General features: G+C 42.0%; 1 protein-coding gene across 3 annotated transcripts in view; it reads left to right on the top strand.

Annotated features, from left to right (window-relative positions):
• LOC118363653 (ecto-NOX disulfide-thiol exchanger 2-like) overlaps positions 1-16,014 on the top strand; it is a 216,925-nt gene that overhangs the window by 166,910 nt on the left and 34,001 nt on the right. For all 3 annotated transcript variants that reach the window (XM_052488474.1, XM_052488471.1, XM_052488475.1), the window contains exons 8-9: positions 2,569-2,675; positions 10,365-10,470. In XM_052488474.1, the coding sequence (XP_052344434.1) occupies positions 2,569-2,675; positions 10,365-10,470 (213 nt within the window). The remainder of the gene's footprint in view (positions 1-2,568; positions 2,676-10,364; positions 10,471-16,014) is intronic.

Below are 16,014 nucleotides of genomic sequence, written 5' to 3'. Positions count from 1 at the left end.
ATAAAGAAGGTACGTTTGTTTTTTTTGGCCCCGCAAGTACAGAATCTAGTGCTGCGTGTAGAAATATTCCAGTGAAATCCCCCCCAGAGGTCTGACACAAACTCCTCTAGTGGACGTTAGCCTGCGTTAGCCAATGGTCGGCTGATATGAAGGAACCCATAGCCATATAGTCAAAGTAAGTAACACCTCTCTACATGAAAACAAATGGAAGCAATTAAATGAGTCATATCGATGATTGAAAAGGTCAAAAGTGAAAAATGTATAGCTGACCTGATTCCCAACTGCCAATGCTAAGAGCATGCAGGAGTTCAGATGTCTTTGGTGATACACCACCTACAGTAGTGGGTTAGCATGGACATTGAGATGGAGCGCATAATTGGTTTTCTTTATACAGCGACGCATTTGAAAGGACGACGTGGGTCTCTCTCTTGTTCCCTTTTAAAGTCCACCCTCCTCCGTCACAATAATCCATACAAACATGTATTTCTATTCAGGAGTTTGTCTGCGGTTTCACACCTTACAAATGTCAACACAGACTTTGGTGTCCTGGGAGGCAGGGATACACTGTCGTTCCGTGAACAAAGCCACATCCATATTTACCAGGATTTCTCACAGCTGCACATTTGAATACATAGACATGTTGTTTCCAAATGTAATATAATTCAATATCACATATCCCTCCATTTGGCATTTGGTTGTTGTCACCTTGAATGGAATGGTTCCTTTAAAAAGCCTGCTCTGAAGCAGGTTATTTAAACAGGGGATGTGTCCAAAATGGCACCCTATTCCCTGTACAGTGCACTGCTTTTGACCAGAGTCCTGCTTCGTATTTCACTCAGGATGATCTTTATCGAAGATCACAGCTAGATTTGGATCTGTGTCCTTCATGTTTGGTGGATTTTAGTTTGTCTTTTTGCCACTGCATATTTCATCTACAAGATAAACCTGGTTGACAGATGGTTAATGGCCTCATTTAGAAATGCGGGCACAACTCTAGCTGGAGTTCTACAAATAACAACAACGAACATACACTTATCCATCAGCTATCTCTCGGACTCAGACACACACACACATAAAAGGCGAGGCCACAACCTATACTTTGCTCTCCCCTTCCTTCCCCATCAATCTCTTCCATCAAATGAAGGATTCTGAGAAGCCACTACTGATCTAGACATATACCTCTCACTCCACCATTTCTTCCCTCTCTACCTCCCTCCCTGTCAAGGCTACAACTGTGGTGGCCCTATTTACTCCCCCCTTAGATCATTAAGACCCCTTTGGCAAAAAGAGAAACCCTCGAACATGACCTGTTCCGATGTAAAGCTGTGGTAAAACTGTGGGAGTGTTCATGCTTCCACAATGGACTTCACAGAATGGAAAGCTGACCAGTTCTTAAATATTGTATATTATGAGTTGTTGAACATTTATTGAACTATGTCTTGTGTGAGTACTCTGTCTGGACAATCTGTGACTATGCTGCATTATATCAGCAGGTGAGTAAATGGGTCATTCTGACACGCACACACTCAACCATACACATATACACTACACTCACACACATTCATTATGAGAAAGAAGAGTGTTATGACAATTAGTACAGTCTCACAATCTCTAGCTTGATCTATTTTCACCCATTGAGTCATTTTCTTCATTGCTCTGGGTTCACACACTGAGTGTGTTCTTGTAACTAATCTGAGGCTGGTTGTTAATACCAGGCCCAGCTGTCAATCACAGGAGTGATTAGGAGGGTGTGATGAACAGACATGTGTCTTACACCAGCCCTGAATCAAAGCTGTCATCTTACTCAGGCTCAGGGATATGACCACTCAGCCCTTCTATCAAACCCACGATAAGAACAGTAATGAGGAGAGCCAAGTTGTATCCCAAATTGCACCTTGTTCCGGGGGCACTACATTTGACCAGAGGCCTATGGGCACTGCATAGGGAATAGGTTGCCATTTGACACACAGCCCCAGTCTCAGAAACAGGCTTTAGACACAGAGACAGCCTTTGATTGTGGCCTTCAGAGCGTCTGAGAGTCGTCGAAGATGAGATGTGTTGTAATTAAAAACAGGAGAGGCTTTAGACGAAAAGAGGGTTTCAGTTAGTGGTAGAGACTTTACTTTGATCTCTTGATAAGATCTCTGTCCTTCAGAGAATTCCCTTGTTCTACAGTCAATCTCTACTGAGTCTGTATCACTGTGGAGGAGAGGAGAGAAAGAGGAGCAGGTAGTGTGCGTGGGCATGTGCGTGTGTGTGCAAGCAAGTGTGTGAGGCCATGGTCAGGGCAGCGGTGTGTGTGAATAGAGCAGGAGCCTGCTGCTAGCCGTCTGATCTTCCTGTTGCGTTTTTAGGACGGGCTCTCTGTGATCACCTCGAGGCGGGGTGACTCACGACTCTGACCCAGAGCTGTACTAGACTGTATAGAACAGAAAATGACAGTAAAAACACATCAACATGCAGCAAGGTGTCTTCCTACCTGATTCCACTTTCTCACTCCTCTGCTCCTTCCCACCCGCCCTCTCTCTCTCTCTGGATGGTAACTGGCCCCTGCATCCCCTGCTACAGTTGAGCAGATTGTGTCTGTATTCCACGCTGCTTCCAAACAAAAGGCATGGGACCATTTCTCCAAAGCTCAACGCAAGAACCTGGACGTGTGGCGCAAGCAAGCAGAGGTTGGTCCTTTTACTTTTTCTACAATTATTTAAGCATTCTATTCATTTGGTGAAGTGCAGTATAGTCTCCATATTATTGTGTCCTTTATGTGAACAATATGTAAACATCTCTCCAGTATTCCAGCCTCCAACTACTTTTTGTGAAATTCATGGTGTTGTCTTGGCAGGATGATTTGTGTTGGAGTAGTAAAAGCAAACACTCGCTTTAAAACAAGGCTTAACATTAGCCTTATATTAATTTAAATGGTAAAAAGAACTGGTCCTAAAATGGAACCTTGTGGTATTCTTTAAGTATTATAAAGGAACTGAGATTGTAGAACATCAACATTAAGTACTAGCCTAAGAGGTAAATACTAGAGCTAGCCTAATAAACACAGGATGAAGGCTCGGCTACACCCTTTCCCTCTACTTAGTTCAGTCCCAGAGTAGGAGCTCCGGTCAGGACCAGGTACAGGCTACTTACCCCTCTCTCCTCTGAAGGGAGTCCAGTCCGGTGAGTGCTCAGTCTCACTGCCAGGAACAGGTAACGGTAGACTCACCCTTTAACTCAACCAGAGTACACTGGATCTCTTTTTACATAACACCTCAAAACACACTTATGTTTTCTTTATTTTATGACCCTCTGATTTGTGCTTTCTTCCAGTAGGTGAATGTTGAAGGAATTCTAAATTCCTCTGTATTATATCCCAATCAGAATTGAATACTCTGTCAATGCATTCGAAGGGTTTGTAAGACCCTTAATTTATAAGAATGGACAGAGCCCCGGTCTTAAGTCAGGTAACAGTGTTTAATTCAAGAGAGTACTGGGTACATACACATTTTTCCACAGGTTATAAACTGAAAATGGCGTCAGCGTTTGCTAAATGTTCTATCTCTTCATGACACTAGTAGAGAGGCCCTATAGTTCTCGAGCCTTCCCTCCTCGCCTGAAGCCAAGGTCAGTCAGAGTAGATAAGCGTTCTAGACAGTCTGGAGATAGTCCGTCCCTGCCATCTGGAGATATTTCATTCATTTGTACCAAGGCACTGTTCTAAACTCCTGACTATATTATATACAATTGGGAATGGGAGCAAGAGAGAAAATTCATACATTTACAGTACATAATAGCATTTGGACTAGTCAGTCCTGATTGAAATATATACATAATTAGTCATCATTGATAAAAATTCCCTTAACAGTGAACAAATAACCTACTTTAATGTTTTGTTTCGTGTAAAATGTAGGTCATGCTCAGATTTGTTCTCTATTTTCTTCGTTGTTTCCAACAAATGCTGCATTAATTACCACAAACACGTTTCCCTCTTTAATGGAGGGTGTTCAAGTGTGGCGCTGCTGTCATTTTAGGGCCAAACGGGTAAGTTTGATCTGGGTATAAATCTCTGAGGCCACCAATGTGTAAACAGCAGATATGGTGTGTAATTAACAGCCTAATCTCTATCTCACAGTAACACTGACACGGTCACCGTGGATCACAGGCTGGAGACGGTGTAGCTCTTCTATGGAGATCCTAGTGCAGGACATATATTACAAACTAGTTGAGCAGACTCATTACAAACTGTTGATGCACGGTGGCAGTGTATAGGTGTTCTGTAAAGTGAGAATCATTTTCATGTGCAGGTCATGTGTAACTGACGGTATACAGTTTGATGGGTTGGTAGCTGTGTGTTTGGGTGACTGTATATCATGATGGACTCAATCAGAGGTATAGCTGGTATGTCTTGATCTCAGACTGTAGAGATTCTTATGCTCTAAAGGTAGGTGTGAGGTGGTGTGTGTAGACTAGTGACATCACTCCTCACTAAGAAGAAAATTACAATCATGCCTAATTTACCCCTTGCGTGTATATACGCAACACAAGAACCCAAATGTGTTATTGCAGGGTTGCACTTGTCTGTGTACGTTTGCTACGTAACTATGCAGGACCACGGTTTTGCATAGGTCATTGTAGTTCTTGTGTTGGGTAAAAAGGTAAAAATAAGGCTTAATACACATAAACATGACATTGCATGTTTATTTTTCACAGCATGGAGCTAAAACATCCCTACACACATCTCAATGAAGCTCTATGTGAATATTAATGCATTAAAATCACAGTTGCAATATAATACAGTACAATCCTAATGACACCAGGAATAGAACTCTGGAGAGTTAACAACTCATACTGAGAACTGGAAGTGCCTCTTTGTGTATAGATGCATATTAACACTCTACTGTTGGCTGTGAATATTCAGTTATTGTGATCCAGCAACACTATTCCCTGCAGAATTATAAGCATGCGTATGGTGATACCTGGAACTGAGCTTTTAACACAGATGTATCACCTTCTGTTGTAAGTGTAGATGGCTTAATGACGCAGCTTTACCCTGTCATATACTACTGTCAATGGACATCTCTGTCGTCACAAGGGCCACTCTTTTACTGTTCTACTGGACATAATCTCTGTCGTCACAAGGGCCAATCTTCTACTGTTCTACTGGACATAATCTCTGTCGTCACAAGGGCCAATCTTCTACTGTTGAACTGGACATAATCTCTGTCGTCACAAGGGCCAATCTTCTACTGTTCTACTGGACATAATCTCTGTCGTCACAAGGGCCAATCTTCTACTGTTGTACTGGACATAATCTCTGTCGTCACCAGGGCCAATCTTCTATTGTTCTACTGGACATAATCTCTGTCGTCACAAGGGCCAATCTTCTATTGTTCTACTGATTTTGTCAGACCTTGAGTCTCAGGGATCAAGTCCTTAGAGGAATATTAGAGCTCTCTTATTGGGAGTTTATTTATTGATAGACAATGTCTTTCAATGCAGAAAGACTGTTGTGGCGTGTGTGTCACTGTGCTGTAAATGGAGAACAGTGATGTAGCAGTCACACAGTAATCCAGCAAAAATATTCCAACATTTCCCCAAAATTCCTAGGTTTTCCAGAAGTCCTAGTTGGACGATTCCAGATTTCCTGTTTATTCCATACTGATTCCAGAAATCTTCCAACCAGGAAGAATTTTCCCACCCTACAGCAGTATCTTTATTGAAGGTATGTTCTGTATTTGTCAGACAACAGGATGCACAGAATAGCAGGACTGAAAGAGTGCAGAAGTTTCACTGTCAGTCTGAAACAATCACAACAAACATCTGCTACCTTCCATCCATTCATTTATGCATTTGCCTCCTCACACAGTCACTCATCCATTTACCTATTCAGATCCAGCCATCTATCCATTCCACGAAATGGGTGCCTTTTGCTTCCCTTTGATATTTTAAGTAGAAATTATGCACTGATACTGAATTTTAAAAGCTTGTTATTTTAAATGAAGTGCACGGTAATATATACCACATGGATCATTTAATAAATCAGATTTTTCTTTACACGAATAAGGGATTAAGTAAGGGTGCTCTCTCTTTTTGGTCTATTTACACCTCAACCCTCTTCGCCCAATTAATTTGAGGAAAATTTGACTTTCTTAAACTTTCATTATGTGTGAAACATGTATCATTCTTAATTTCGTGAACACCATATGGTCCAGTGCTCTCCACCGCATGAGGAGTAATGGCCGAGGAGTAATGGCCCCACAGTAACTTAATAGGTTTGATATTATATATCAGTGTATTTGTACAAGAGATACTTGATCAATGAGAAAATGTTGGATTCATCGCAAACACGCCTTTAAATAATATACTGAAAGAAATATGAATGCAACATGCAACAATTTCAACGATTTCTTTGAGTTACAGCTCATACGGAGATCAGTCCATTTGATATAAATTAATTAGGCCCTAATCTATGGATTTTACATGACTGAGAATACAGATATACATCTGTTGGTCACATATACACTGTACATACAAACGTATGTGGACACCCCTTCAAATTAGTGGATTCGGCTATTTCAGCCACACCCGTTGCTGACAGGTGTATAAAACACAGCCTTGCAATCGCCACAGACAAACATTGGCGGTATAATGGCCTTACTGAAGAGCTCAGTGACTTTCAATGTGGCACTGTCATAGGATGCCACCTTTCCAAGAAATCAGTTAGTCAAATCTCTGCCCTGCTAGAGCTGCCCCGGTCAACTACGTGCTGCTATTGTGAAATCTTTATTTGCCACATGCGCCGAATACAAGTGTATACTTCACCATGAAATGCTTTCTTGCAATACAAGCCCTTAACCAACAGTGCAGTTCAACATTTTACATGTTGGGTTTCTTTTTTTATTTAGTGTAGTTATGCAGTTGCATAAGTGTCTGTGACAGGGTTGACAGTGTGCAGATAACATGCTCTTAGTTCATAGGATTTTAATGCATGTGATGGGGAAAAGTTTTTTTTTTCCATAGGCTAAACATATCCTACATGCAATAGAAAGTTGAACGAAAATATATTTGAAAGTTAATGTCTTTAGAATGTGCATGTCCAAAATATGTGGAACAACCCAACACATCTATCCATCTCTCAACTTCACATATTTTGTCTTCTGGTACAGGGTTTCTCAACTGTACCAGAAGACAGCCAGTTATTGTCATACATAAGACTGCCGGTCTCGTCGTATCTCCAGGCCTCCGCTCATACAAGCAGATGTGTAGCTTTGTAATATGTATAAAAGTCTAAATAAATTGAATACACACCATCACAATGAATCCAATATTTATTTTTTGTCACGTCTGAAGAAACATGATATGAAAATGTTGTATTACAGAAAAAGGGAATATGAGTTGGCCTACTGTACGTTATCTGGCTATGCTCCATGTCGGTTCGTTTAGCGGACAACATATGCTTATAAGTCCCACAACATTATTTTATATTATATGATTTTATATTAAGAAGAATGTAATTGAATTTAGCTGACTAAAATAGAAGTGTCAATGTCGAGCATAAAAGTGATCATTTGAAACAGGTCCTATACTCGAGATTTAGAGTTATTTGGCAACTTTAGTTGTGAATGACACAATCCTTAGAATGTCTTATAAAATCAAAACGTATATGGGCTACATGATTCTATTGATGATTTGAAAAAGTAGCAAAAAAAAGCTTTCTCTCTGTTCCTTGACTTCTTGTCCTCTGCACAGCTGACCCAACCCCCACCCCTTCCATTTGTTGCTACTTGCTGTTTATTATCTATGCATAGTCACTTCACCCCTACCTTCATGTACAAATGACTTCTAACCTGTACCCCCGCACACTGACTCTGTACTGGTACCCCCTGTATATAGCCTCATTATTGTTATGTTATTCTGTTATTCTGTTATACTTTTTTACTTTAGTTTATTTGGTAAATATTTTCTTAACTCCTCTTGAACTGCACTGTTGGTTAAGGGCATGTAAGTAAGCATTTCACTGTGAGGTCTACACTGTTGGTTAAGGGCGTGTAAAGTAAGCATTTCACTGTGAGGTCTACACTGTTGGTTAAGGGCGTGTAAGTAAGCATTTCACTGTGAGGTCTACACTGTTGGTTAAGGGTGTGTAAGTAAGCATTTCACGGTAAGGTCAACACTTGTACTCGGTGCATGTGACAAATAAAGTTTGATTTTATCAAGTGATCATATTTTCACCCATCAGAATATTCTCAGTTTATTATTTTTATTTACTAGTATGTAAAATTAGTTTTGATTATGAATGGTCCAATCCACCTTCAGCTCCAATCCACTGTGACTCTGCCCAGGAAATAGACCCAAACAAAAAGCTTATTTCTCTCAAATGTTGTGCACAAATATGTTTACATCCCTGTCAGTGAACATGTCTCCTTTACCAAGGTAATACATCCACCTGACAGGTTTGGCAAATGAAGAAGCTGATTAAACAGCATGATCATTACACAGGTGCACCTTGTGCTGGGGACAATAAAAGGCCATTCTAAAATGTGCAGTTTTGTCACACAACACAATGCCACAGATGTCTCAAGTTTTGAAGGAGCAGGCAATTGGCTTGCTGACTGCAGGAACGTCCACCAGAGCTGTTGCCAGATCATTTAAAATACATTTCTCTAAGCCCCCTCCAACATTGTTTTAGAGAATTTGGCAGTACGTTCAACTGGCCTCACAACCTCGGACCACATGTCACCACACCAGCCCAGGACCTCTACATCCAGCCACCCGGACAGCTGATGAAACTGTGGGTTTGCACAACCGAAGAATATCTGCACAAACTGTCAGAATGCTTCTCAGGGAAGGTCATCTGCATGCACGTAGTCCTCACCAGGGTCTTGACCTGACAGCAGTTCCTCGTCGTAACCGACTTCAGTGGGCAAATGCTAACCTTCGATGGACCACTGGCATGCTGGAGAAGTATGCTCTTCATGGATGAATGCCGGTTTCAACTTTATCGAGCAGATGGCAGACAGTGTTTATGGCATCGTATGGGCAAGCGGTTTGCTGATGTCAACGTTGTGAACGAAGTGGTGGTGGTGGGGTTATGGTATGGGCATGCATAAGCTGTGGACAACGAACACAATTGAATTTTATTGATGTCAATTTGAATGCACAGAGATACTGTGATTAGATTATTCCGCAGCCATCACCTCATAATTTCAGCATTACGGTGTATGGACAACATTGCAAGAATCTCTACACAATTCTTGGAAGCTGTAAATGTCCCAGTTCTTCCATGGCCTGCCTACTCAGACATTTCACCTATTGAACACGTTTGGGATGCTCTGGATCGGTGTGTACGACAACGTGTTCCAGGTCCTGCCAATATCCAGCAACTTCGCACAGCCATTGAAGTGGAGTGGGACAACTTTCCACAGGCCACATTCAACAGCCTGATCAACTCTATGTGAAGGAGATGTGTCACGCTGCATCAGGCAAAAGGTGGTCACACCAGATGCTAACAGGTTTTCTGATCCACGGCCCTACTTGTTTTTAACGTATAATATCTGTGACCAAAAGATGCATATCTGTATTCTCAGTCATGAAATCCATAGATTGTAGCAGTGTAACTTGATCTGATGGAATGGCTTTTCCGGCACTTTGTAAAAACCAAGAGTGCATTGAGTGAATGTTGGAAGGAGATCCTGGTTCCTTTCTAAACATAGCAATGTGAATACACAGGATTCGGACCACAAAATAGGTGAAGCGTATGAAAAAGAGTTGAGTCCACATTCAAAGGCAAAGGATTGAGATCAGTTATTTTAAAGAGGACTATGTGTGAACACACCCTAAGGGGAAGTTCACTCTACTCTGAGCTAGACACAGGCAACAGCACAGTGGCTACTGCTTATAGGACAATTATATCAGTACAGTTCTACTCAAAACAGTATAGGACATACATTACATGCAGGCTTGCTGCTCTCTGCTATCTGCTGTCCCATCAGTGCAGCAGAGGGAGAACTCAGTCCTGCTCTGAGACCTGCCATCATGTCTTATCTCATCTCCACTCCTCATGCTCTCTGTGTATCGCTCTGGGTAGAAGCTGCCTTTAGGTACAGCTCTAGGATCAGCTCACCCTCTCAATATCCTAAACGTACCGATATAGATGGAAAGCAAATCTGAACCTTAAATCACACCACTGTGTGTGTGTGTGTGTGTGTGTGTGTTGTGTGTGTGTGCATGAGTGTCTGTGAGCTCAAGTGTATGTACTGTATGTATCTATCTGAATGTGTGTGTGTGTTTGAGCCATGTCTGCAGCCAGGCTACCCAGGAGGAGTTTGTTCAGAAGGAACATTGTCATAATCCTGTTCTGTTGTGTTTCCCTCCAGGAGATCAGAAACATGCAGAATGAAGAGCTGATGGGGATCAGACGAGAGGAGGAAATGGAGATGTCTGACGATGACATGGAGGATACACACAACCCTGACGAATCAGGTACACACACACACACTACACACACACCTGATAGAAAAACTAACACTAACTACACACACACCACACACACTATCGGGATATGGTTGCTTCCTTTTCTTCTTAGTTGGAGAATAGATCTGTCTCAGTGTCATCAGCTCATTCACTCTCTAAATGGACAAATTAAGTTGGAGAGGAGACCATGCAGAGACAATATAGCGGGCTTCTCCAGGCTGAGTGTGTACGTACGCGTGTGTACTTGTAGAACGGTGTGTGCGTGCGTGCCACTCTAATTGGGGATGCTCACAGCTGGAACTGTGTGTGTGTGTGTGTGCGCATACTTGTACACTCAAGTGTGTGTGTGTGTGTGAGAGAGAGTCAGAGAGAGAGAGAGTGTGTGTGTGCACGGCTGGTAGACACTCTGAGACAACTATCAATCATCTAGTAAGCCCTTCTCTAAAGCACCTTTATGGCAAAATAACAGGTCATATATCAATATGGAGCAGGGGTGACAAACATATGGCCTACGGGTCCAATACAGTGGGGGATTAGCTCATATAGCCTAAAACCAAATCGAAACTGTGTAGAAATGATAATGGACCTACATTTATACTGTTTATTGACTATGCCCAGCTCACTAATACAGTGTTTCCTCTGCAGTCATTTAGCTGTGGCGCTGCGCCACGGCAAAATCATTGCCGCCACGGCAAGAAAGTATAAACAAATCTTTCTGCTGAGGTGTACTTTGAAGATACTGGAACAGTCCACAATTAATTTTCCTTTGCAAACAAAATAAGTAATGACCTATCCGGCTTGTTGTGATTGTTGTGTGAGAGAAATATTCCAAATCAAATCAAAATTGTATTTGTCACATACACATGGTTAGCAGATGTTAATGCGAGTGTAGCGAAATGCTTGTGCTTCTAGTTCTGACAATTCAGTAATAACCAACAAGTAATCTAGCTAACAATTCCAAAACTACTACCTTATAGACACAAGTGTAAGGGGGATAAAGAATATGTACATAAGATATATGAATGAGTGATGGTACAGAGCGGCATAGGCAAGATATAGTAGATGGTATTGAGTGCAGTATATACATATGAGATAAGTATGTAAACAAAGTGGCATAGTTAAAGTGGCTAGTGATACATGTATTACATAAGGATGCAGTAGATGATATAGAGTACAGTATATACATATACATGTGAGATGAATAATGTAGGGTATGTAAACATTATATTAGGTAGCATTGTTTAAAGTGGCTAGTGATATATTTTACATCATTTCCCATCAATTCCCATTATTAAAGTGGCTGGAGTTGGGTCGGTGTCAATGACAGTGTGTTGGCAGCAGCCACTCAATGTTAGTGGTGGCTGTTTAACAGTCTGATGGCCTTGAGATAGAAGCTGCCAAAAGCTTCTGGATGATAGCGGGGTGAACAGGCAGTGGCTCGGGTGGTTGTTGTCCTTGATGATCTTTATGGCCTTCGTGTGACATCGGGTGGTGTAGGTGTCCTGGAGGGCAGGTAGTTTGCCCCCGGTGATGCGTTGTGCAGACCTCACTACCCTCTGGAGAGCCTTGCGGTTGTGGGCGGAGCAGTTGCCGTACCAGGCGGTGATACAGCCCGACAGGATGCTCTCGATTGTGCATCTGTAGAAGTTTGTGAGTGCTTTTGGTGACAAGCCAAATTTCTTCAGCCTCCTGAGGTTGAAGAGGCGCTGCTGCGCCTTCTTCACGATGCTGTCTGTGTGGGTGGACCAATTCAGTTGGTCTGTGATGTGTACGCCGAGGAACTTAAAACATAGATGTGGATAGGGGGTGTTCCCCTCTGGTTTCCTGAAGTCCACAATCATCTCCTTAGTTTTGTTGACGTTGAGTGTGAGGTTATTTTGCTGACACCACACTGGGGCCCTCACCTCCTCCCTGTAGGCCGTCTCGTCGTTGTTGGTAATCAAGCCTACCACTGTTGTGTCGTCCGCAAACATGACAATTGAGTTGGAGGCGTGCGTGGCCACGCAGTCCAGGGAGTGGAGGGCTCAGAACCCGCAGGATCAGCGGGGTGGTTGCCTACCATCACAGGGCGGGGTCGAGACCCAGGGTCTCGAGCTTGATGAACAGCATTCTCACATAGGTATTCCTCTTGTCCAGATGGGTTAGGCAGTGTGCAGTGTGGTCGAGATTGCCCTAGGGTGTGAGGTAGGGTGAAGGTGATATGGTCATGACTAGTTCATGATGACGGAAGTGAGTGCTACGTTTTAGCTCAGTTACCTTAGCTTTCTTGGGAACAGGAACAATGGTGGCCCTTTGAAGCATGTGGGAACAACAGACCACACCAGCCAGCTGGTCTGCGAATGCTCTGACTAGCCAGTGCGTTTAAATGTTTTCCTCACGTCTGCTGAAGGAGAGCTGCTTTTTAGTTGCGGTTGGGGTCAGTGTCAGTGGCACTGTATTGTCCTCAAAGCGGGCAAAACAGTTATTTAGTCTGCCTGGGAGCAAGGCATCCTGGTCCGTGACAGTGCTGGTTTTCTTTTTGTAATCCGTGATTGACTGTAGACCCTGCCACATACGTCTTGTGTCTGAGCGTTGAATTGAGATTCTACTTCGTCTCTATACTGACTAGGCTTGTTGATTGTTTCCAGTCACCTTGCCTGATTAAAAGCAGTGGTTCGCGCTTTCAATAGGTTTCTGGTTTGGGACACTGGCAGTCTTGGAGTGTGGAATCAGATGGTCGGATTGAACAGACCTCAGCAGTTCTTGTTTTAGTTTCTGCCGAGCTTTTCAGGAATGCGTGCTTTTCCAGCCCTGGTTGCGTATAAAATTGGGAGTCTTGTTTTCAGATTAGCCTTTTAAAATCCCCAGCTGAATGCAGCCTATATATGGATTCCAGTTTGCAAGATGTGTCTGCTTTGTGAAATCAGGTGAACAGAAGGACTGCAACACCACGTCACGTTTCTTCTTACCAGAAAGATGTTTGTTTCTGACAAAACCAGCTGGCTGCACCGATAGCGTCTCTCCGTTGAAATTCTCTGATGTCCCTCTGGAATCTGTCAAAAGACTGGACAGCGAAGAGAATCTTGGTGCACGATGTGTTGAAGAGGGGTCGCCATTCCGTTGTCCTGTTGAAAGGCAGAACTGCGTTCAGTAGTTCTTCTCTGTAGTTTAATGAAAAATAACCTTCTTCACGATGCTGTCTGTCAAAACTAGGGATTTCACTCTAGCAGCACTTAAAAGTTAGTCATTTTCATAGCTAAGAGGGAAAGTTGTTCTCACTTGGGGAGAGGGAAATAAATCTCAGGAATATTAGAACGTTTTAGCACCACACAAGTAAGGGGACAGTTCCCAGGTCCAACCCACTCATGGATGAGTGGCTGGTAGCCTTATGTCTTATGACCTTCCAATGTAAGGAAATAACACGCAAAAAACTGCATAGACCAATTCAGTTGGTCTGTGATGTGTTTGTGCAGGCTGTGTACGCACTCTAGCAGCACCTGTTTCCACGATAGTGTCGTATTCCCTTATTATAACCGTTCTTTTTTTACCGGTTAGGCCAACATTAGTCATTTTCGAGGAACTTAAAACATAAAGCTTTGTATTCAGGACAAAAGTAAATTGATTTGCTACATTTTTTTGCAGTATTACCTTAGTGCCCTGTTGCACACAGTGTCATGACGTGACAGTTATTTATCGAATAATTACTTACTATGTTTGTTCGTGGATTAAATTAATTATGTAACATTTAACTCATTAGGAATATGGGGCACCACAGGAGAAGTTGTTTACCGAGTTACCGTCTCCCGAAATAACTCAAGAATATACAATTGAAGTCAAAAGTTTACATACACTTAGGTTGGAGTCATTAAAACTGGGTTTTCAACCACTCCACACATTTCTTGTTAACAAACCATAGTTTTGGCAAGTCGGTTAGGTAACCTACTTTGTGAATGACACAAGTAATTTTTCCAACAATTGTTTACAGGATAATTATTTCACATAATTCACTGTATCACATTTCCAGTGGGTCAGAAGTGTACATACACTAAATTGACTGTGCCTTTAAACAGCTTGGAAAATTCCAGAAAATGATGTCATGGCTTTAGAAGCTTCTACATAATTTACATAATTTGAGTCAATTGGAGGTGTACCTGTGGATGTATTTCAAGGGCTACCTTCAAACCCAGTGCCTCTTTGCTTGACATCATGGGAAAATCTAAAGAAATCAGACCTCTGGTCTGGTTCATCCTTGGGAGCAATTTCCAAATGCCTGAAGGTGCCACGTTCATCTGTACAAACAATAGTACATTTCACATAAACACTATGGGACCACGCAGCTGTTATATCACTCAGGAAGAAGCCATGTTCTGTCTCCTAAAGATAAACTTACTTTGGTGCGAAAAGTGCAAATCAATCCCAAAACAACAGCAAATGACCTTGTGAAGATGCTGAAGGAAACAGGTACAAAAGTATCTATATCCACAGCAAAACAGTCAACTGTCCTCTGGTCTGATGAAACAAAAATGGAACTGTTTGGCTATAATGACCATTGTTATGTTTAGAGGAAAAAGGGGGAAGCTTGCAAGGTGAAGAACACCATCCCAACCGTGAAGCACGGGGGTGTCGGCATCATGTTGTCGGGATGCTTTGCTTCAGGAGGGACTGGTGCACTTTACAAAATAGATGGCATCATGAGGCGGGAAAATGACGTGGATATATTGAAGCAACATCTCAAGACATCAGTCAGGAAGTTAAAAACTTGGTCGCAAATGGGACTTCCAAATGGACAATGACCCTAAAGTTGCGGCAAAATGGCTTAAGGACAACAAAGTCAACGTTTTGGAGTGGCCATCACAAAGCCCTGACCCCAGTCCTATAGAAAATTTGTGGGCAAAACTGAAAAAGCGTGTACGAGTAAGGAGGCCTACAAACCTGACTCAGTTACACCAGCTCTGTCAGGAGAAATGGGCCAAAATTCACCCAACTTATTGTGGGACGCTTGTGGAAGGCTACCCAAAATACTAATTGAGTGTATGTAAACATCTGACCCACTGGGAATGTGATGAAATAAATAAAATATTAAATAAATCACTCTCTCTGCTATTATTCTGACATTTCACATTCTTAAAATAAAGTGGTGATCCTAACTGACCTAAGACAGGGGATTTTTACAAGTACTAAATGTCAGGAATTGTGAAAAACTGAGTTTAAATGTATTCGGCTAAGGTGTATGTAAACTTCTGACTACAGCTGTATGTGTATCGATAACAGTCAGTAATTGATAATTTCCTCATATCAGTATCATTCTGAATGTCGCAGACTTCATAAATCTGCACAAACCCGAGTCTTTCTAATCATTCCATACCACACAAATTGATTTTATTATTTATTTACTAACAAACTAAATGATAACACAAGATACACACACGGTATAGGTTATTGATTAGAAACTTAATAAGGTTAGACAACAATATGACACTTGTTACACAAGATGGAGAGTTAAAGAGAGAGAGAAAGCAAGACTTGTATACACTTACTTGTATACACTCACAGTAACCCTAATACCTGCCCCGA

This window comes from Oncorhynchus keta, chromosome 30, assembly GCF_023373465.1.
Source record: "Oncorhynchus keta strain PuntledgeMale-10-30-2019 chromosome 30, Oket_V2, whole genome shotgun sequence".
NCBI classification, from domain to species: Eukaryota; Metazoa; Chordata; class Actinopteri; order Salmoniformes; family Salmonidae; genus Oncorhynchus; species Oncorhynchus keta.
The sequence above is the reverse complement of the archived record's forward strand: the minus strand, read 5'-3'. Positions and strand labels throughout refer to the sequence as shown.